The sequence below is a fragment of the Triplophysa rosa genome, linkage group LG2 (genome assembly GCF_024868665.1).
Source record: "Triplophysa rosa linkage group LG2, Trosa_1v2, whole genome shotgun sequence".
NCBI lineage: Eukaryota > Metazoa > Chordata > Actinopteri > Cypriniformes > Nemacheilidae > Triplophysa > Triplophysa rosa.
Window position 1 is genome coordinate 4,810,109 of NC_079891.1, and position 23,910 is coordinate 4,834,018.

General features: G+C 37.1%; 1 protein-coding gene across 1 annotated transcript in view; it reads left to right on the forward strand.

Moving 5' to 3' along the window:
• The first annotated feature begins 2,479 nt into the window (after positions 1–2,479).
• rasa4 (RAS p21 protein activator 4) overlaps positions 2,480–23,910 on the forward strand; it is a 31,179-nt gene continuing 9,748 nt past the window's right edge. The window contains exons 1-8 of the mRNA XM_057326611.1: positions 2,480–2,724; positions 7,613–7,669; positions 9,711–9,824; positions 10,019–10,080; positions 14,977–15,109; positions 15,684–15,765; positions 15,848–15,982; positions 17,438–17,529. Of these exons, the coding sequence (XP_057182594.1) occupies positions 2,660–2,724; positions 7,613–7,669; positions 9,711–9,824; positions 10,019–10,080; positions 14,977–15,109; positions 15,684–15,765; positions 15,848–15,982; positions 17,438–17,529 (740 nt within the window). The 5' untranslated portion in view covers positions 2,480–2,659. The remainder of the gene's footprint in view (positions 2,725–7,612; positions 7,670–9,710; positions 9,825–10,018; positions 10,081–14,976; positions 15,110–15,683; positions 15,766–15,847; positions 15,983–17,437; positions 17,530–23,910) is intronic.

Sequence of the window (23,910 nt, forward strand, 5' to 3'; positions counted from 1 at the left end):
CATACCCGAAATGTGACCTCTGCATTTAACCCCTCCAGAGAGTAGTGAACACACGCACAGCAAGTCGTGAACACACGTACACCCGGAGCAGTGGGCAGCTTTCACTGGCCCTGAGAATCGAACCGGCAACCTTCTGGTCACGAGTCCGACTCTTTAACCATTAGGCCACGAAAGGCTGGAAGAGGCTACTGCACTCCCTGTGACCCTACATACAGTAAGATAAGAGCATAGAAGATGGGTGGATGTACCTATGTGGATAAAATTCTTGAAATTAAATAATGCACTGCAATTTAAATGATTTTTTCAAGTTAGGTTCTATTTCAAAATTACTTATTGTTGCACAAATATTGAATAGTTTTGCATATTCATATTTTTTAAGAACACAAATGATCACTAAGGTTAGGTGTACGGCAAATATGTTAAACATAGAAACTAGATATTGTGAACACGATGCTTAACTTAGGACTCTTATAAAATGAAAAAAAAAATGAAAAAAAATGGTTTGTTTCCACTGACGTTTGGGATATACCGGTATTGTCAATAACTGTGATATCAAAACATTGTTTATCGATACCATGATAATTCTACAGATATCGTAAACTGCCTAGTCACGGGGTTACGAACTCACCGCCATAAATTTGTATTCATTGTAAATTTGTGTAATTCATTGCCCAAATAAAAGACAAAACACACAATTAAAGATGAATTTGACTGACAGCATCATATCGTGATACTATACAGTTATTGTGAATCCTTTTGGACATAACAATCGTTTTGGAAAGTTTTGATATCGTGACAGCCCTAGTTGGGATAAAGTATGAAAAAAATTCAGCATTTTACTTTTTACACAAGAAAATGTATGTGATGTCTTTATACCAAACGAAAATCCCTTTGCTAAATGGAAACTTTTACCCCCCACACACACTTCATATTTAAAGAGATGGAATACAGAAGTAGAGTCAGGAAACTCTTTGTTAGCCTGGTGAGTCACAAGAAGCCCACACTGCGTATCCCGTCCTCTGGTCACCTCTTTAAAGCTACAGCGTATCTCGCCTGTATTACTGGATCAGTGAGTCACCCTGTGCCCACACACATGCACACAGTATCCGCCTGTATTTATGTTAAGAAAAAATGTAAAGGAAAACCACACAGGAGCCTATTCAACTCTTTACCTTGCTTAAGTATGCTGTTGAATCCAAGACTTCAGAATAGCTATTCAGTGTACTTGTGTTGGTCATTTTGGTCTGCGGCTGGCTCAAAAGTAAATTACATTGTTGAGTGATAAGGGAACACCTCTTGAAGGTCTCGATCCTCGGCTGACTGTTCTGCCCACATTGACAGCACTTCTCATGCATTACAATCCGTCAGTGCGTACAGAGCTGACATTATGTTAGAGTCTAGACTTTGATTTTTATCAAAGACCATAATCAAAGAGACTTTCTGAATCGTTTTTTTCTTTTTAAGTTTCAACCTTGTTTATTCCCCTGCATGCATTCAGACGAGCTGTCTGTCAACCTTCAAAAGCAATGTTTGATGGAAACTAATTCAAGCGCATGAAAATATACATAATTGTGAAAACATTTTGAATGCATTTCTGTGAGATATATTTGTGTGAGCATTTGGGGAAAATTTGTGTATTCATGAATTGTGTTTTGAATTTATGAATCTGATTTTGTAAATATAAATTGTGCTGTACATTTATGAATTGTGTTTTGTAAATGTATTATTTTTGAGACTGAACTGTCTCCATAGTGACGGGTGAGCTTTGGAAAGGTATTTGTGAAAAATCTGTAAAAAAAAAACCCTGTAAAATTCAGTAAAATTGCTGTTTTTTACATTGCACATTTGTGTTTTACATTTTAGTTACAGAAATTCAATGCAAAGTCAGCTGTATATTGATGGTATATTTGAGGTATTGGGTTGAAGTGTGTTCTCAGGATGTCGGTTTACGCTTTTTTTTATATTTTGCTGTTTTTACAGTAAAGTTTGCTGAAAAAACAAAGACTAAGAAGAAAACGTAATTTTAAGTTGTTTTTATGTTATTTTAAATAAGTAATTTTGAGGCTCCCTAGTGGAACCCCGCCCCCTGGTTGACGTCAAAATATCCAATTTCTCCTTACATAAACTATACGTAAATACTACATAAAAAAATAGGTTATAAATCAAAATGATAAATAAACAATTCTCCCATCTCGTCTACACATGACGCGACAAACTAGAAACGCTGCCGATGCGATCAAAACAAGTGTAGTTGCTTATTAAGTTGTACGATTCAGTCCACCCAATATGTTAGGTGTACGGCACTGCGCAGATCCGTCATCAATGACATCGAATTACCGCGAGAAAGACTACTAGAGAAAAGGCTCTCGCGATATTCAATGTCAGCTGCCGATCGGTCTGCGCAGCGCCGCATGAGGTCCGACACACCTATTCATACTTCAAGTGTGTGATCCAGCCAGCCACTCCCACCAGACGCGTGGATTCTGTAGACGTTCGCTCGACTGGTGTCGCTTCTCGTAGTTTTGTATATGATAAGCTGCAGTTCATTAGAGGCAGAACAGTCTGTCTGTCTGGAGCATTCCTGCAATGTTTATAACATTCTCATGCGCTTTTGAAGGAATAAGAAGTGTGTGTTGATACGGTGTCAGTGAACGGCAGCATGTCTAAACGCAGCACACTGTTCATCAGGATCGTGGAAGGGAAGAACCTGCCAGTCAAAGACATGTAAGTGATGTTATGGCGTTTATGATTATTATAACAGAGATACAGAAAACACCGACCTACACTTGTACGTTAGGCTGCTTGAAGAAACTGAAAGTGGAATTTGGGAAACCACACTTGGTATTTACTTAGTATTTCAGAGAAAAAAGTGACAGCGTATTTCAAAACATATGATTTATACTAACGTAATATGAAAGCGTTAATATATTTTCTTTACTGTATACACATAAAACTGACAATTTAAGAATAATATTATAAGCCGAATTTTTTAAATTATACTGCATGCATTTTATTTGGGATATATTATAGTTGCTATACAAATATTATGGTTTAACTGTGTTTTAATGGTAAGTCTATAGTACATTTGTAGTTACTAAGGTTTACGAATTAGAGAGATGTTTTTTTTGTTCTGTCTAGATGACTTTTAAAATTAATGACAGTCTATATGATAAAAAAGTGAAGTCTGTTCATTTATTTATTCATACATAGATTTTTTTCATTACATACTTGCATTTTGTGCATGGCTCATTATTTCCACTAGGTTCCATTCTATGTTTAATGATATGCTATTTATGTCTTCTATTATTATTAAATACATACTGTCTGATGTTGATATTGGTTGAAGCTCATGGTACTATTTCAAATCATTAATGAGGCATATAAATAAAGGAGGGCTTGGTAAATGCCTTAATATTTTCAATTGTAAGTGGCATCAATCTCTTTCAAATAGCACAAATTCAGTTTAAGTTCAAAAGAAACGTATGACCGTAACATCTCAGAACAACTACAATTTATATGTAGAGAGGATTCTCTCTCATTCTGTTAGGAAATGATTGTGTAAAATGATACACATTAACATTTCAGCGGTGTGGTCATATTAATGGAAATGTGATTCTCATAGGCTACTGTTCTCTTCGTGAGATACTAAAATCACTTCCGTGTACTATTAGATTAAATTAGTCATAAGCAGCAAATTTGCTGAACTGGTAAACTAATGGTCAGTGTGTGTGTGGGTGTGTATTGAACACAAGAGGCAGAGTGTTTGCATTCACACTGTAGTGACATTGCCAAACAGCAAACAGTGACAGATTGCAAACATTCTCCACAAACACTTCGCCTCCATTGTTTACACATGCCCCGGTTGAGCTTTTGTGATGAATAGCTACCTATCTGGCGTATTTCCCAATTTTTCTGAAATGATTGCTAGACAAGTGGATGTCTTTGAGGAATTAATGCAGCCAATGCCAAGTCACCTTTTAAATGTACCTGGTCACAGTGACTATGAGCACTTACTTTTTTCCTGATACAAAAATTTATTTTGAACGGTATTAAACATTGACATGCATAACAACCCGCACCACTTGCACTGTGATCAGGAACGATGCCTTAAATTATGCAGCTTATTGTGGAAATATGACTTTTTAAAACATAATCCTTTTGACTTGCATTGAAGGAATTACTTTAGCCATATATAGGGAACAGAATTTTAGTGTGACTTGGGCCAGTAAGCTACCATCTGGGAACCACCTAACAATACCCTAACAACCACTTAGAGCCATTTGGGTCAATAAGCACCCACCCATCTATAACAACATCATATGGTAATATAAACAACATCATAGCAACACCTTGGCAACCACTTAAGCAAACTCATAGCAACGTCATAACAACCCAGAAAATCTTAACAACCCATACTGGCAACCACCCAGAACACCCTAAGCACAACCATAGCAATCACACACACAACACCTTAAGCAACCTCCTAGTTACGCCCTGGCAACCACCCAAAACACCATAAGTAAAGTCAAAGCAACGTCCCGACAACTATCTAAAACATTCTAGTTCTGTTTCAAGTAACAAGCACCATTTCACACAAGCACATTTGGAAGGAAAATTTAGTTTTACGTACATAGTTGTCATTTAACCGAGCAATTCTTGCAACATCCCAGTTTTCTCTTGACCTCTATTGATTTTGGTTTCAAAAGTGTTATTTTATCACTTTATCACAGCATGCAGACGGCATGGTTATTTACTCAGCGAATGCTTTCGTTAACCAGTATCACAAAATAACAAGTGACACTATTGAACAAGACACAGAGCAGACAGATCATGTGGCTCGCAGCTTTCCGTTTCACAGCCGGGCCTGGATTCTGTCAAGATGCGTTCGTGTCCTCGTGACTGGATTTGAACTAAGAGTAGAGGAGTAAGAGAGGGAGGAGAGAGTGTTCTTTTGTCATCATCTCTATCTACTTTCCGCAGGTGGCACGGGGTTGATAGTACGTGGTTCAACTGTCAAGCCACAGTAATGTCTGATGTAGCACCTGATTCTGACAGCCACAGGTTTCCCCATTACATATCACAGGCGAAGATGCATCACCGCGCGATGCACTCATTGTACACACACACAAATACTCATACACCTCAAGGGCAGTCATTACCTCTGAATTTTAATATCCTCATCATGGTGTCAAGAGACTCCTCTACGCTAGCTCTATGTCCACAGCTCATGTAAGACAGGCTGGAATGAGCAAATGATTAACTATATTTTAAATGCTCAACGGACACAGAGGCAAACACACACACAAAAGCGTTATTCTTTAGACAAAGGTTTTGTGATTGTATTTGAATTGGTTTAATAAAGATCCACATACAGATTGTGTCATGCTCGCTCTGCAATTCTCAGGTACGTTTTGCAATAGGGCTGCAAGATAGCGAATAGCGAAATTATCGCAGAGAATGCACATTGCAATGGATTGCGAGAACAGAACGGTTTCACTACTTCAATACCAGAGACTGGTGAGACGGAGAAAGTCATGTTGGTTATATAATTTTTAGTTTTAAATATTTAAGTAAACTTTGAATCGATTTAACAAACTTAAAGTATTATTGTATAGCATATTAAACTGTTTAGCATGTTATAGCATGTCGATATTGTTCAGCCCTACTTTGCAAATTGAACAATTCTGTCCAAGTAAACAAACATAGCCTACATTGCTACGCTGTCTGGTGAATCTGAAAGGCGCCATCTTTAAATGATTTCTTACAAACTCGTAAATCTTGTAAACATCTTTGAAAGAGCATATTCCGGATATATCCAAAATCAGAAACATTGAGAAAGCATCCACTGAATGTTTTTCTAACGTTTCACCAGAAACGTTTTAGAGATGTACTGTAGATGAGTAAAAGCTCTTTCAGACAAAATCATTGATTGAGATGCTTTTCAAAGAATGTAAGATTTATGAACGATTAGCCGATTTCAAAGCTGTTCATATGTTGGTTGTAGTTTATTGGTCAGAGTGTATAGAGCCTTTGAGAAAACAGTCCCATGCAAATGTGCTATTGAAATGTGGGTCAGAGCAGGATCTGCAGCCCACTGCTGTGAATCAACTGACCACAATGGTGGTCTTTATTCCTGTTGCTCTGCGTGGAAAATCAGAACAGACTAGACTTGTGTAGAAAGTGAATGATGGGTTCATCACCCAATCACAGTGACGCGGAGGTGTTACCCTGCATGTGAAGCTGTTGAACAGTTCAGATTAACATGCATCACAGAATTAATCATTTTGATTGAATTTTGTTTTATTTTTGTTTTGCTTATATTTTCTAGAAAACGCCATGCAGTCTCAAAAATAGTTCTCGGAAACACCTTTCAATAAATCGTATTTTGGTTTCATGAAAGCACAAGTACACAGGTGGTTTTCTAAAAAAAACAATTTGCCTACCATAAATTAAATTGTAAAATCTTTTTTGGTTTTGGTTTAATCTGTTTTTCTTTTTGTTTACAAAGATGTTCCTCTGTAGCGTAGTTGCTAGAGCGTTGCTTTGCATTACATTAAAAGCAAAAACGTTAAATGCCAGAGAACACAAATGTATCCTACTGCATAGCTTAAAATGCACAGCATGTCACTTTGGTTAATAGCACCTGTTGAATGCATAAAAATGTAAAAGAAGTTCTTTCTCACAATGTATAGCATTTTTTAAGATTTAAATATATGTTTTTTTCTGATCTGCACTCTAAAAATGATTTTTGCTGCTTGTTCAATTTACTTAACTTGCTTAAGTTAAATCAACACAACTTTTGGAAAATTTGGTCACAACATGATTTTTTTATGTTTAGTCATATAACTGAATCCATTCATGTTGGGACAACATAAAGGAGTTGTGTTGTGTTAACATAAAACAGTTACAATTGGGCAGAGGACTCATATTTCCCAGCATGCTTTGCGTACAATGAGTTATTTTCTTAAATAAGTGTTATTTTATGCATTTTTCAGTAAAAAGAAACACTTGTGCATAAACACTATTTAATGTTCATTTATCTTTAAGGTTTTGAAGAGAATGTTATTTTTTTGAGTTTTGTGGTTACCATTGTTCAGAAAAGCGTGCCTTTGGTTAGGTCGTGGGCGGTTACAATCCTTTATTTGCATTTCTATTGAGTATGTTCTTATTGAAGTTAAATGAAGTCATGTCTAATTAATGTTATAAATGTATAATATAAAAAATGTTCTTGAGTGCTTTCATTAAATAATCTAATCGATAAAATTGGGTTTTTTATATTGGTTTTATGTAAAATATGCATGTATATGACACAAATTAATTTAATCAAGACTACTAAAAAAATCAAGTTCATACAACAAGATTATAAAGAATCGTTTCAAACTAATTAGATTTTGTTGGAGAAATTTAATTCAATTTCGTGGAAAAGTTTTCCTTAATTTAATTAAATTCTTTCAACAACTTTTTTTTTTGAGTGTGTAAGAGCCACCACGTCATAATTATCATTTAATTTCTAAAATCTTCATATAAGAATCCAACCATGTGTGATCCTAACATTAATAATTATTGTATGACAGAAAAAATGCAATAACGTTATTATTTGTTTCTCTTACAGAACTGGAAGCAGTGACCCATACTGCATTGTGAAAATTGATAATGAAGCCATTATTCGGTATGTATGTTTTCCTGACATTTAATTTTAAACAGTGTGTTGAGCCGTGTTGCTCTGCAGCGTATAATATCATTCATTATCATAAACTGAACAGGTTTAAAATGAGATTTTCCGCAAAGCCGAGCTAATTTAATTTGTGAAGAATTAATTGAAATCCCGCCTTTGACATAGATTGCTACGTATGGTTTGCGCATTTACGCACTAAAGGTCAGATAAAACAACCAATCACAGTCTTTAGTTTTGTGTCTTTTGAGCTGGAGAAAAAGAACACTCATTTGCAATATGCTGTTGGTTATCACGATTATTATTCGAAGCACTGCGGAAAATCACCATTACAAATCAGTCTGGCATACGAATGTTGTCACCTGAACTATAGTCTTAATCATCTCCCCATCTTTGGTGACTCACAGTGCCTGTAAAAATATGTTGTTTTTCAGAAAATAGAAAGCATTACCAATTACCTCGATATCTACAGCGAGTGAGTCAATGCTAGGTTTGAGTGTTCTCTAAAATGCAATGATTATTTTGTCAGAAGGTCAAATTGCCAGAATGCCAGATCTGCAGGTAAATAAATGTTAAATATGGATTGTAGATGGTAGATTACTTCAGTTACTAATTACAAACTACATGGAAAAATGTTGTAGTCAGTAACGTAATCTCTTAGAATACACATTTCTTCCCTTACAGAAAAGACACATGAATTTCACATGTTTTTTTTACATGTTTTTCGCATGTGATCACATGCATACAACATGTGTTTAACATGTGCAAAAAACACGTGTGATCACATGTGAAATGTGTGTTTTTGGAACATTTTGGTGTGAATTCCATGTGAATTCCCACGTGAAACCCATGGGATAACATGTAAAAACCCATGAGATGACATGTGCAACATGTGGTGATGTGAAGAACATGTGATCACATGTGGAGACATGTAGCAAATGTCATCACATGGGTTTTTACATGTTATCCCATGGGTTTCACGTGGGAATTCACATGGAATTCACACCAAAATGTTCCAAAAACACACATTTCACATGTGATCACAAGTGTTTTTTGCACATGTGAATTTCGTGTGTCTTTTCTGTAAGGGGTGATCTGACTACTTTTTGATTACATGTAGATTACATTTGTTTACAAGTGTCTGTTTTATATTTACCTGGTGCATCTATGTCCACAACACTTGTTACATTTTAAAACATTAAAATGAATATTAAATTAAATAATATTAAATTATAAAAGTACATGAAGTATTAGATTCATAAATACCTGCATATATTATAGCCACATTAATAACGTTTTGCAAATGTACAGTAAATGTGCACAACAGAAAGACTGGATAGCAAATGACAGGTACACACAGTCGCAAAACAACAAAATCAAATTATGAAAGATTAAATTTATCACCCGCCTGTTCTTGTGATTATTTTATACAAAATCTAATTTAAACAATGGAGAATATATCAGTATTTTTCACATGTATTCACATGCAATGTAATCTGTAACAATAAAATAGTAACTGTACTCTGATTACGAGTTTTTTCAAATGTAACGTAATTCAATTACAAGTACAGTACTTGATTTTTGTAATCTGATTACGTAATCCAGATTACAAGTAATCAGTTACTACCCAGCTCCCAGGCTGGCTAGTCAATGCCATTGTAAAAACATCTAGTGGGTCTGTTAATGCAAGAGTGAGAAAAAATCCAATACACTGCATTACAAAATAAATTAACAAACAATCGTTGCTGCAAATGTCTGATTAGATATTGACTGTTGTATACTAACCATCTGTCTGTCCTTATGGTTAAAGACAAACTGCGGTTTGGTTTTGTTAATGTTTAAATAAAATATTCCTTTTATTGATATAGAGATAAATAAAAGACTTTTAATTAGACACTGTGTTTTTGGTCAGTCTGTAGTGGGTTATTGGTCATATCAGTGTTTGCTTTTCTATTAAGCTTAATTGAATATGTTCATATGAGAAATTATGTTTTGACAAACGTTTTACTAATGAGTTTTTACCGCGTCTCTAACTCAGGACAGCAACAATATGGACGACACTGTCTCCATTTTGGGGTGAAGAATACAACGTCCATCTCCCTCCCTCCTTTCGCACGGTGTCTTTTTACGTACTGGATGAAGATTCTCTCAGGTCTGAACTAATATGAGACCACACTGGCATAACATGTTTCTTTTATGGTATAAATTATATACTTCACCATTTTCTAGATCAACATAATTTATTATAACATCATCTGCATAATGTTTAAGCACATCATGTATACAGTAAATACTGTCCAGTGTTTTACTAATGCTGTTTTATTCCTGTCACTCTTGTGTTCACAGTCGAGATGATGTCATTGGGAAAGTGTCGATCAGTAAGGAGATTCTCACATCTAAACCTCAAGGTAAGAGAGAGGTATTAGGTTTAATGATATTTAAAGGAGCCCCCATTGACTTTCCATAGTAGGAATAAAAATTATTATGGAAAGTCAATAGGGACTTATTTTAAGGTGAACTACTCCTTTAAAATAAATATCTGAATCTAACCATGTTTAACCAAGTGTAACGACAATAATGACAAACAATTATGACAGACCTTTAGTCACAATCACATGGTTATATATGTGGACACATGAGGCATGACATCATGTGACTGACCTTTTCTTCCTCATATAAAGATAAGCCGCATACTTCCTCAAATCATATTCAGTAAATGGTGTTTGCTAACGCAAAGAATGACTATCGCTTACGTATATTTGGAGATTTATAGGGAACTGAACAAACCTGTAACTTATAAAATATTAAACTGTGGCACGTTTCTCATGTTCAACCATTTGAGCTACAAATGTGAATGATTGTACGTATACAGGGTGTCTGCGGGGTGTTAAAAAGTATTAAAAGTTCATCAATCAATTTAGAGAAAATGAAGGCCCTTAAAAAGTATCAGAAAGTCTTAAATGCCATTTTACAAGGTATTAAATTGTGTATCATCTTTTTATCTTTATATTTGTCCAATATGCTAAAGTTTGCCTGAATTTAATTGCAATCCGTTGCAATCTGAGGAGTATGAAAGCTTCCAAAACTACCTTAATTTGCGTTTTTTGGAAAAAATGGAGGTCATACAGATGTTAAACTACTTGCGGGTGAGTAATTAATGGCAGAATTTTCATTTTTGGCCGGAGTTCCCCTTTAAGGTTGCACTTAAAGGGACAGTACACCCAAAAATGAAAATTTGATCATCGTTGACTCCACTATCGACCTTCATGTCATTCCAAACCTGAATGACATTCCTTCTTCTGCAGAACACAAAAGAAGATATTTTGAAGAACGTTGGCACTCAACAACATTGGACCCCATTGACTTCCAAACATTTGACACTGAAACATAGCTTCCCTGTGGCTCAGTGGTTAGAGCATTGCACTAGCAATGCCAAGGTCATGGGTTCGATCCCAGGGGATTGCAAATAGTCTGAAACAAATGTATAATACAATGCAATGTAAGTCGCTTTGGATAAAAGCGTCTGCCAAATGCATAAATGTAAATGTTAACATTTCTCAAAATATCTTCTTTTGTATTCCACAGAAGAAAGAGTCATATACGGTTTTGAACCAAATGAGGGTGAATAAATGATGTCTTTTGTTTATGGTTGAACTATACCTTTGAAAATATATAACCTAAACCTTATAAATGAATAGTGCCATCTTCAGAACATGAAAAATCAATTTTTGTATCAATTTTCTATTGTCTTTATTTTGTTTCCACTTAAGCTGACGTATACAACCACGTAAAACCATTTAAGCTACTATTTTAAATCTAACGTCAAAGACACATCATGTTTTTAAATGATCATAGTTGGGAAAAGCCCTGTGGTGCCATGACTGTACATTGTGATGGTTCCTGAGGTGGTCTTTTGAGATGGTGCTGGTGAGTCACTGTGGTTGTCTGGGCTTGTAGCTCACGTATGCTATGCTTGAGGGGCAAGGACACTGCAGGGTTATCCATTATCGTGACACGGGATGAAAGAGAGTATCGCTTATTGAAGCCCCCGTGATGCGTTGATGACTAGTCGCAAACGTAGGCGAGTCGTGATGGAGTGGAAAAGCTAAATGACGCCATTCATTAACATTGCTTCGCTCAGTGTGATGGTGTTGCGGACAGATAAGGTATAACAATGAATGTTTACGTTTGTGGCTCAGCTTGTTAATGTTCACAACAGCCTAAAACACGACGCAGAGCTAGTTGGCCCTGTTAAATGTTGCTCGGCAACCGCAGTCCCATTTCTTGACTAACAGGAATGCAGCGGTTCTGACGGAGCTACTGCATTTCAACATCGTTTTTTGTTCCCACAGTGAAATCTCATTGGTCCAGATGCTCATGGTGGTCATGTCGTTTATACAGGTTCAAATCCAGCTTGCAACATGTTTACCGTCATTTTCTTTCTACATCATTTTTAGTTTTATTTCTATGGCATTTACACAACGTCCTGACCAGCTTCACCTTGATAAAGTCACAAAAGATAAAAGTGTAAAAATAGGTAGCCCCGCCCACAATTACATCTCATTGGTCCAAAATTTAGGTCCACATAACTGTACATTAGTCATCTACCTTACCGTTGTAAATCTTAAGCAGACAGTTTTAACACAGATCATTTCTTTTCTTTTTAAAAAAAATAAATTTTAGCCAAAAAGTTGCAGATTGCAGCTTAAGTATACAGCAGAATTTTGGACCAATGAGATTTCAGTGTGTGCGAGGACAGGCTACTCCAAAATGCAAACCCAATGATATGCAAAAATGCAAAATCTGTCCTTTTCTTGCTGTTAAGGACATGTTGTTAGGCTTGAACATAAACACAGATGCTTAAATCTGACAGGAACTACAACACAAGTTAACCTTCATTGACTTTTGGATGACCCTTTCTTGTTTCATCTCTCTCTCTCCAGCCTCACACTCTTTGTAGCTATAACACACAAATGGCCTCACATAACCTTTCCCTCCGAGGGCTTTGAAATACCATTTAGTGAAACGACATGTTCTACGGAGCACAGATATAGCCGGGTGCTCCAGTTTGCCTTGGTTTGACAGGGTGTGAACGTTCAGGTATAAGTCAAATCATAGTTCAAGCGCAGTAATAACAGTGTGAGATGGCCTGAAATTATGGTCGCTCATTATGAAAATGGACAAATATAGACATTCCACTTGAATGTGAGAAATGTGGAAGAACACGTTATTTCGCCTGCATTTTAAGGTCTCCAGGTTATGCATTAGATCATGTAAAACACTTTTATCAAGTATACATTTGTGCATTACTGTGATTCTAATAACAGTTTTAGGTTTTAAATTCTTTATGGAAAAAAATTCTAGTGGTGCTTGCTGACTTATAATGAAGGATGTAGTTTTTTCAATTCAGTTCTTCCATAACATAAAACTGTCCAGAAACATGCTAAAGAACGGTTCAGTAATGCAGTGGAAGTCAGCCTCAGCAGTATTCTGGTTTTGCACAGGCAGGCACTGAACGTTTAAATGAAGAAAGAATGAGCCATAAAACCCTTTAAATGGTTTTGCTTGAAGCAAAGACCTTGGCTCTTTAAAGGTTGGCCTTGTGTGTGTTTGTGCTTGTGAGTGGGTCACTCTTTTTGAATGTATTTATGAGGCAGACCTTTAACTGAGAAGAGACTGTCCTCAGACAGCTGAATGCAGTTGTTAATATTGGAGTCAATGTTTTTTAAGGTTGATTTATGATCTATGGCTCATTTATATTTCTTATGGTTCTGTTCAATTGATTTCCTCGTATGTTTGTGGAAAAAATCCTTAGCGTGGATGACACATTTTTGAAATTTTAATTCCAAATTTTCTGGATGAATTGAAGAAATGTCTAAATCAGATTGTTTGCTGCTTATAGTGTTTTTGTCCAATTTTCTTTTTTCCACTCATTTTTGTTAAAAGCTTGAGGTCTAGATTTGGCTCAGTCTCTTTTTTAATATCAGTCAGAATTGTAAGGCATATTTTAAGTGAACACTTTCATTAATTCAGTAAAAAATCTAAAATAAAAATAATCTGATTCTTCAGATGCTATGGTCTTGTTCAATACGACAGTAACAATTTGAAAGCATTAGAAACATTATTTCTGTTCTGCTAAGAGGAAAGACTTTGCTTGGCCTGGCCCAGTTTATTTTTGGGCTGTTCAGTAGAGCACTAAGGGAAAATGAACCTCAACGAGTGAGGCTGGAATACTAATCGAGAGGAAAAACTGCCTTCCAGTCCGCCGGGATAAACAACTCTTATCAGGGAAAGCCAAAGGAAAGCCTCACATCAAAATGCAGAATGGAAATCGGGGACTGTAAAATGGTTTGACGGGTCCTTGGTATATTTTTCTGGACGTGCACAAGCTCTCAGCAAAATGTTAAAAAAGCTCACCAGCCACTACTTATAGTAAGTGCTTCCCGAACACATAACTGTATTTTATAAATACAGACAGGATTTATAGTACCTCTTGCTCTTTTGAAATAAAAGTGTTTGATGCAGGCATGCATACTACAGTACAACACAATGGGTTATGGAAGGTGAAGATGGGAATATAAAAACAGCTGGGGTGCCAGAAATAAACCGTAAAATAACAGTTTTCCCCGTTTTTCTTGTAAATTTGAGGCCTTTTACTGTAATTTTACGTTTTTGATCGTATTTTCAAAAAGAAAATATAAAAAAATCCTATAAAAAAACAGACATTATCCAGCAGCTGGGGTGCCAGAGATAAAACGTAAAACAATAGTTTTCCCAGCTTTTCTTGTAGATTTGTGGTCTTTTCTTGTAATTTGACATTTTTGACCGTATTTCAAAAATACATGAACAATCTGTAAAAAACAATACAATTCTGCAAAATTACATTTTTTTACACGGTACATGGAAAATCTGATAAAAATAACAGAAAAATTCTGTAAACATTTTTTACAGTGTACTTGTATCTAAATCTAAATATAACATTCAAACCGAGTTACATAGCAAGCAAGGGGTGTCACAATATACAGTTATTGTCAAAAACATGAAATTAAAAACCTCAATTACTCTGTTAATATACTGTATATGTACAATGACAATACACTGCGCAGAGCAAGTAAATAGAGCTTTTTGTTTCTGGGCTCCTTTGGGGCTTGTCTCAAGCCCACTCCTGCACCAAGTCCTTGAACTTAGCCCTCAACAAATTTCTTTCCCTTTAGTTGATTCATTTCAATGTCTGCAGCCTTCACAACTGTCTACAGCAGTTTCTGACCTCTCCATTTTTAGCCTCTTTGTTCGTTTTTGTTTAGGGGTAGATGGATGGATGAACCTGTCAGAGATTGACCCAGATGAGGAGGTGCAGGGGGAGATCCATCTGCAGATATCAGTGCAGGGAGATGGAGAAATCCCTCGAAAACTTTGCTGCAAGGTGCTGGAGGCAAGGTGAGGAGCTGAGTGTATTTTTGTTTTAGCGCAGAGTGACTACAGCAACTGTTTAATATACATTTTTGTATATTAACCTGTATGTGACTCTTTTATCTGTGGAACACAAAAGAAGATATTTTGAGAAATGTGGTTTTGTGTCCATACAATGGAAGTCAATGAGGGCCGATGTTGTTCGGTTACCAACATTCTTCAAAAAATCTTCTTTCGTGTTCTGTAGAAGAAAGAAAGTCATAGAGGTTTAAAATGACATGAGGGTGAATAAATGATGAAATAACTTTCATGTTGGGGTGATCTGCAGAACTGCACCAACGCATGCAAGTGAGGGGTGAATAGATTGCAGAGTTTTGCATTAAAATACCTCTCATTTTTGGTAAATTCAGCCTTTAGTTTATTTCATGTGAACAGTCAGATGATATGAACAATGATGAAGAAATCTTGTCTATGTTTGAGGTTTTGAATTGGCAACAGTTGCAAATTTGTCCAAACAGTTGTCCAAATAAAATGATTGAAGCTCAAATTTGTTAATTTTAATGATTGTTTGTCTAATAGCGTTGTTTTTCTTTGCTTTTAGAGATCTTGCAAAGAAAGATCGCAACGGTGCATCTGACCCGTTCGTCAGAGTAAGATACAATGGCAAAACGTACGAAAGCGCGGTAAGGACATTTCTCTGGACGTTTCTGGTTTCATCTACTGTAGTTTTCATGTTACTGATTAACATGACCCTCATCCCACCAGGTGGTTAAAAAGTCCTGCTACCCACGCTGGAATACAAGTTTCGAGTTTGAGCTGGATGAGACGTCAGCTGACAGCCTGTTGAGCGTGGAGGTGTGGGACTGGGATCTGGTTAGTCGAAATGATTTCCTGGGAAAGGTGACTGCACAAAATAGATTGTTTCTTTGACGTGAGATTTGACATGAGACTTGATTTCTCGTGTTCTGTTGTAGAACTTTGTCTTGGGTTAACATAAAATGCAAAACATCATTTTTAAAGGAGCAATGTGGAGATTTTGCAACTAATGGGCTCACACCACCACTCCCTTTCAAAGCACTACAGCAGCTGACAAGGACAAAGATGTCGTCACGTTTTCGCTTCTTTGCCGAAGGAGATAACGTATTTACGAAACATGCTTTGTAGAGTAGTTTGTCCTTTTAGGGGTACTGTAGAAACAACATGACGAATTGCATGTAAGGGGACCTGTGGTGTATGTTGATAGAAATAGCTCATTCATAATGTAATAAAAATATAACGCTTCATTATGTAAGGTAGGGCTGTCACGATAAACCGACGATAAATATCACGTGATTTATGCACAGCTTTTGTGTGAAGTACGGGAAAATGCTGCTTCATCTGAAAGCCAGAGGGCGCTGTGGTGCGGAAACTCCAAATACGCACTGCAGAAGAAGACCATAACACGTTCTAGAATCTAGGAAATGCCTATAGACATCTTTTTATCACTGTTACTCAAGGTATTTTCATGATAATAAAGTATATTTATAATGATCATGTTTGACGGGTGTTGCTTTTTCGAATGCACATTATAAGCGACTCAAACTCGCAGTTCTTTAAGATCGAGCAGCATTTCCTACTGAGACATGCTTCACGGACAAGCTACGCATTAAAAAAATATCGACACATTGCATATCGCAGCCAGCTCGATTACAATAGGATTTAGTGGTATCGCGATAAATTATCGTGCAGCCCTAATGTAAGGTCTTTATACACCTCTAAAGACATAGTAATGTATATTATGTTGCATTTCTGTCAATAGATCCTCTAAAAAATGACACACTGGACCTTTAAGGCCACATCTTACCCACAAACAAAACTTACTCACCCCCAAACCCATTAGTTGTTATTTTTGCATTTACATTTGTGCATTTGGCAGACACTTTTATCCAAAATGACTTCCGGTACATTGAGGCTTTAGATTTTATCAGTATGTGCATTAGAGATTAATCCAATGACCTTGGCGTTGCTAGAGCCAAGAGCTACAAAAAACATTAACCGTTGTTTGAAAGCCTGCTGTCTGTGTTTTATAGAGAAAATAAATTCATATTGGTAAATAGATTTTTAGGTAAACAATTTATTTAAGTGTCATCTTTTTTTCATCTTGTATAATGTTCGCTTCAGTATAAATTCAGTACTGTGGCCTGAAGTTACCTACATAATTCAAACACTGTCACTGTTTCATAGCATTACAGATGTTCATTGTGACATTGCCTCTAATACCCAATAATAAATGTTCCAGTCGCTGTATTCGGCTTAGGTCGCTGTGACAGCTAATTGTCTCTTCAATTGATGCGTACATCATCTGTTTTCCTTCAGGTCCTCTTCAATATCAACAAGCTTCAGTCAGCGCAGCAAGAGGAGGGCTGGTTTCGCCTGGGGCCTGACAAATCTAAACACAGTGAATATGAGTGAGTGTACTTGGAATTGTGGCATACATCCACACCGGCAAACACATTGAACTTTTGTTGCCACAGCAACAAAATTCATGTGGCTTTTCTATAGAGGGTGGTAGTGTACATTAAGCAAAAGACTCTATTTTTTAGCATCGACAGGCTTTCAAATAGGCACAACTTTCCCGAGTCCGTTCATATGAATTAGCCCGAACTGACCTTGGAGGATCGTAACCTTCTGACTTTCACAGCGTTACGTTTGTGTGTTCTGGCCCATGTGTCGACAGGAAGTACTAATCCTTTCCCTGGCTAAATCCTGGGATTTTTTTCTGTTGTATCTTTCCCCTCCACCCATCTCATCTCTCCACTCATGAGAGATCAGTTGGCCACATGGATTGACAGTAAGGATTATATCTCAAGCTGGCACAGGAGGAGTGGGATGGAAGGGCTCATGTAAAACTCTAGTAAGGGGGCATTCGGTTGGGTGATGACAAAAACTATGCGTCATCTGAGAGCACCTTTGTGTGTTGGTAGATTTAAGGTCAGTTTATGGTTCTGCGTAGGACCTACGTCGTAACATACGGCGTAGCCTACGTACGTAGACGACGCCGTCGTGAACATTTATGGTTCTGCGTTGAGAGTATGCGTCATACTGCAATTACACCGCCGAAACGCTAGTTGGCTCTTTGTGTTTTCATGGGTTTGCTCTTCTTCGCTGATGTTTTGTGTGTGTGTATGCTAGTGTTTGCAAACGACAATGGAAGCCAAACCGACGTTAGAGGAAATCTCTCTCCAAGAATTCGCCGCCATCTGACAGTCTTTATAGTCTGCCGAAGAGGAGTCATACAGATGCGTGTATTTCCGAACCTCTTCAATCAGACGCTCAGTAACTTGGTCGATGTCGATGCTCACCATGTTGTTCTTTTGTGGACTCTGAACTTGCCGGAAGAAGACACCAGAGAACAAGATGCCGGAAATGCGTAGAAGGAAGTACGATGCTGCCAAACCGACCAATCACAGCGCTTGCGGTCCGCGTAGGGTCCGCGTTGAGTTGACGCGTTGTTACATTTTTGGAGAGGTGCGCGTCAGGCTACGGCGTAGGGTACGCACAGGGTACGCGGCTCTGCGTAGGCTACGGCATAGGTTACGGCGTAGGTCCTACGCAGAACCATAAACTGACCTTAAGGGAGAGTGTTGTTGGGGACATGAAATGTCATCGTGACGTGTCCACATGGGGCAGAGGAGTCATTGGCATTTATTCACTCATTCACTTTCATTGGGCACAAGACCTCACTTGGTAAATGGATGAGGTTTGATCTCCCTGGATATGGTGTTTTGTAGATAAGGTGTAATGTTGTGATGATAGACTGGATAAAATATGGACGTAGTGTCCGTGACGTCACCCGTAGGTTCCTGAGGAGCTGTTTTGAAGCTTGAAGTGGGCGGAGCTGGCTGTCGCCATTTTAGAAGCGCGTCACTCCCGAGTCCCGGATAATCGAAAATGGGCAAAGAGGCGGGACGTGGTTGGAGCTGAGGCGCCTGGTTTGGTGAAACCACTTGTCACTCAAGTGGCCACACACCTAATTTGCAAATTCTCCTCAAAGTTGTCATGAAGGATAAAGTTAGCTATATAGACCAAAAAAATGTTTGTACCAGGCTGTAAACATGTTTTTTTTTCTGCTGTAAAGTTGCCCATTTTAACATGGGGCTCAATGAGATTCTGCTCTCTTTTGGAGCCAGTCGATGAATTGCAGTTTAAGTCACTTCCGTGTTGACTTCACGAGAGAGATCGGAATGTTGCCGCTTGGTTGTGACAAAACAAAACTGGCTAAGTGAAAACATGCCTACAGAGTGGACAAAAATATTTTGTAAACAAATAAAGCATATACTCAATTGCTTTGTACACAATCAATGGTACTACATGGAAGTGTAAATTGTATAGTTTTCATGATTTGGGGTGTAAAATGTATAGATGCATTTAACACATAAAGATAATTCAGATTATTAATAATACTAGATTATAAATACTATATGTAACAATTTATAAAAAAGAAAATGACACACGAGATCTCTCAAATATCTTAATTATTTCTCCTAGACATCAATTACATTGAATGTAGAGCAAATGGAAGGTTTTGCTTAATTCTCTTGAAAATCTCACAAATGTCTCCATTAGAATTTTAGAAGAGATCTCAACAATGTCACAAACTGACATATAAAATATAAACATTACGAAATATAAACATTTCTTATAAAATTTTGCCAAAAGATTATTTGGGTAAATCTGATGAGATTAACTCTACAATCTACATTAATTTTAAAGCTTCAAATTCTTAAATTATTTGAGAAATTGTCTCATTTGTTTCTATAAGCAATTTAATGAGAAACATCTGAGACTTCATTCAATTCAGTATGATTCAGTTCAGTCAAATTCAGTTAAATTCGATTCAGTTTAATTCAATTCAGTGTAGTCATCATGGTTTAAAACTGAGCTTAAGACTTTATTTTATTTATTATGTATTTAGTTGATCTGTTTTCTAACTATACAAAACTGGATTATATATAATTATAATATTTCATTTGAATAATTAATGTTATTTTAGATATATAACAAAATCGATCAGATTTTGTCTACTTTGATATTCAGCCGTCTGTTTCTGCTAAAGAGTGAATGCTTTGTTTCTACTCTGGGCAGATTTAAAAACACAAGATGGGAATTAAAATGTCAAAACCAATTCTAAACAAAGGATTTAACTATCCGTTTTTGTCCACATGTCCACAATCATTTAAAAATCATCTCTGATTCATCACGCCATCCTATTTATTCGCTTATTTTCGAATTTCTTCATGCTTCGTGAGGAGGTCCCAGAAGTAATTAGTGATATTTCTTTAAGATGTGTTTTTTCCACACAGGGATGTCATTCTGATGAAAAATGTCCCCTTAAGCTTGCGTAATCTCCAGCTCCCCCTGGGTGATCCACTCTCATCTCAGTGAAAAAATCAAGCTGTTGTTGTTTTTGTTTATTTTCTCTCTTTCTCCTCTCTTTCACTACCTCACCTTCTCCCTGATTGGATTTTTGACGGCCCACCATCTGTCGCCTGTTGCACCCGCCACACACGAAAACAGAGATTCAATTCCCTCTGTCCCTCGAGTATTAACCACCTTTTACAGTGAAAGAGAGAGACCATGTGGCATGGTTTATGGAATGACTGTATGTCGTACTGTACTATTTAACACAATACGACAAGACGAAGGTGTAAGCTGACAGAACATTAAAAAGTTAAAAACATGTAATATTGAGTTAATGCATATATAAATACAAACCAACACTTTAACCAGAGCTGGCCCTCCCTATAAGCGAACTAAGCGGCTGCTTAGGGCCCCGCCGCCACTAGGGGGCCCCCATTAGTGGTCCGAATCATTACGATGCAAAGCACCCTGCTGTCACTAATATACATGGCCTTTGCCTCATTGTCTGCCCTCTCGCTCCCGCCAGCTGGACTTTTCCCCTAACCTAACCCTAAAACATTAGAAAATAGTAGAAGAGTGTGCTAACCTGCATAATATTACTGACGCGAAAGCGGAGGTGCGGTAGATGTCGTCAAATACGTCTCATTGCGCATGCTTGGTTGGAATGTTCAGGATTATGGGTTATGTAGTATCTCATAACAACGTATTGTTTCCACATTTTCATAGCAACGGAAATGTGGACTGTTCCAAAATGGCGGATGTGTGGTCGAGTCAAAGGTGGCATGCACATATCTGGGTACAACACCTGCAACCTGTGGTCAGGGCCACATTAATGCACGGGCTTACCTGGGCCCAACTTGTTTATAGAAAGTACTACAGTATTTACGTTATGCCCACCAGTATCTGATTGTATAAGAGAAAGAGTAAGAATGACAACATTTGAAAGAGCGACTCAAGTGGCGTAAGACGTATAGATTGTAAGTCTGTATAGATTGATGCCAGAGACCCGGGTTCGATTCCAGCCTTTTTCCATCACATATCAGATCACGAATTTGTTTTCAATAAAATGAAGTATATTTATTACACGGCTCGTTGGAATGCTTGATTCTGATTGGCCAGCCGCGACATTTGCAGGTTCGTTATTCCCAGATAACAACCTCTCAAAACTAATAACACGCGTAACCCGGATGCAGCAAATCATTTTGACAGGTTTTTTCGACAAATTAAATATAAATATGTCTTTTAATAACATTTATGACATTATATTTACAAATGATTAAACCAAATTGCCTGTTCGTGACATTTGAACGTCGTTTCTTACCTTAAAACCAAAAGTAAACGCCTTTCCCTCGCGGTGGGTCTGCATTCGGTAAAAATGAGCTAATAAAATATTTCAAATTCCCATTTCATGTCCATTTTTTTCTCATGTGGCAAGTAGCCGTGTAATAAGCGGGATAATGTACAAGCAGCCGGCTGTTATCTTGAAATAAGCCCCTACAAGATCCTGATCACACTGTCAGGGCTTATTTCTGCGATAACAACTGGCTGCCTGTACATTATCCCTTACTTGACCCTCACCGCTCCTCTTCCAACTCTCTCTCCTGCCGCAGACTTTGCTAATCCCCACCCCAATATCGTTAAGAACAGAACCTACTGCTATTTAAACTTAGTGTAAATAACTGCTGCCAATAATTAATTATGGTATAGTTAAATAGTTAAAATTGTTATTCTTTTCTTTATCTTTTTAAAATCATGTTTCCAAAAAAACTTTAATATGAGTATTTAATATTTTAAAGCTATAAAAAAATGATCAGACAATCAGATCATTTATTTTTCATACATAAACACAAGGGAATCCTGTGGAGCTGTATTATTATTGGACTATGTGCATAGTTAATGCAGTGATAGTTGTGTATATTTTACATGACTTATTGGTTTAGATATTTTGTTAATGGCATTTATTTCTGCAAAATAAATGTGGTTATTAAGATTGTGTGACTGTAGGCTGTAATTCTGGTGGATGAAGGGCCCCTCAAGAGGTAAACCCCAGGGGCCCCTTATAGTCTTAATGCGGCCCTGCCTGTGATTAATGAATTCCACACATAGAGGAAGAAATTAAAGAGAAAGTCGGTCACATAATACTCTCACAAATGAAGCTTTTAAACCATTACAAATTGAGCCCTGACAGCACCTAGATAAGTGTGCCTGTGTAAACAAAAGCTCAGTTTCTGTCTGATTGTAGGGTTCATAAGAACACAACAGTTTTACTCAACAGATTGAATCTAGGACAGTACAACTGTGGTCAACCTACAGCGAGAGCCATCTTTACTTCAGCATGAGATGAAACCAAATTCTCACCAGATGCTAGCATACTGACATTATTTTCTCTTTTGTAATAACAGTACTAGAAAACACAGACGCGCTGTGATGACATCTACTGTTTGGTTTTGTATTGTTGTGCTCAGAATAGTAGTGTAATGGAGTCATTATGGGTAAAATTGTTTGTCCATGCTGTACTTTACTTCCTTTATGCAGGGTTGTTTTTAAATATGAGTAAACCTTCACATATTTACTTAGATGAGACTGCGTTCGGACAGAAAATGATTACAGTTGTGTTTATTAATCTAACATTCACATGGAACAAAATTTGAAACCGAATAATCATTTTAAACATTTAAATTAGTTGTCCTTAAAGGTTAATATCACCTAAAAATGAAAATTGAAAAAAAACCATTTTGGCTGAACTGTTCCTTTAACGGTGGCTTATGCTTCTGTTGTAATACAGTCTGTGTACATATTGATAGCGCAAATGGGAATCTGTTTACCCTGTAAATCATGCAGAAAGGTAAACTTCAACCTTTACTCTCACTTTTGTAACACCTTCTGCAAATCCTTAAGGGATCAGCTTTTGCTAAGTCTCTAGAGAAAAGGTACCATGGTTTATTGACATTGGGGGTGTCACTATATCACTATATCAGATATAACAATATATATGCAATATATATGGATATTCATTCATATTTTGTTTATTTTGGGTTTCACTATTTTGGGGAGCAATGAATTGGATTCTGATCAAAATTCTCAAAAACCATGTCATGTTACACAATATCAGTAGGGAGCCACAGAGACGACGTGTTTTTGTAGCAGGCCAACCCGGAATTGCAGTGGTTCCCTCGACCGAAAGCCTATGCATTTTTCCCATAGACTTTTGGAAGATTGCAAAAAATAAGCTCTGTGATTAACAGGTTTATGATGTTTACACGTATTGTCTATCAAGATAATCTTTACAAACGAACACAACATTTGTTACTTTTGAAGCCAAAATACAATCGGCAGAAGTAAAAAGCTAACACTGTGCTATAAACAGACTACACTAAGTTCGCTCGATATCAACGTCACACACCACCAAGCCTCCGACTCTTTCAAAC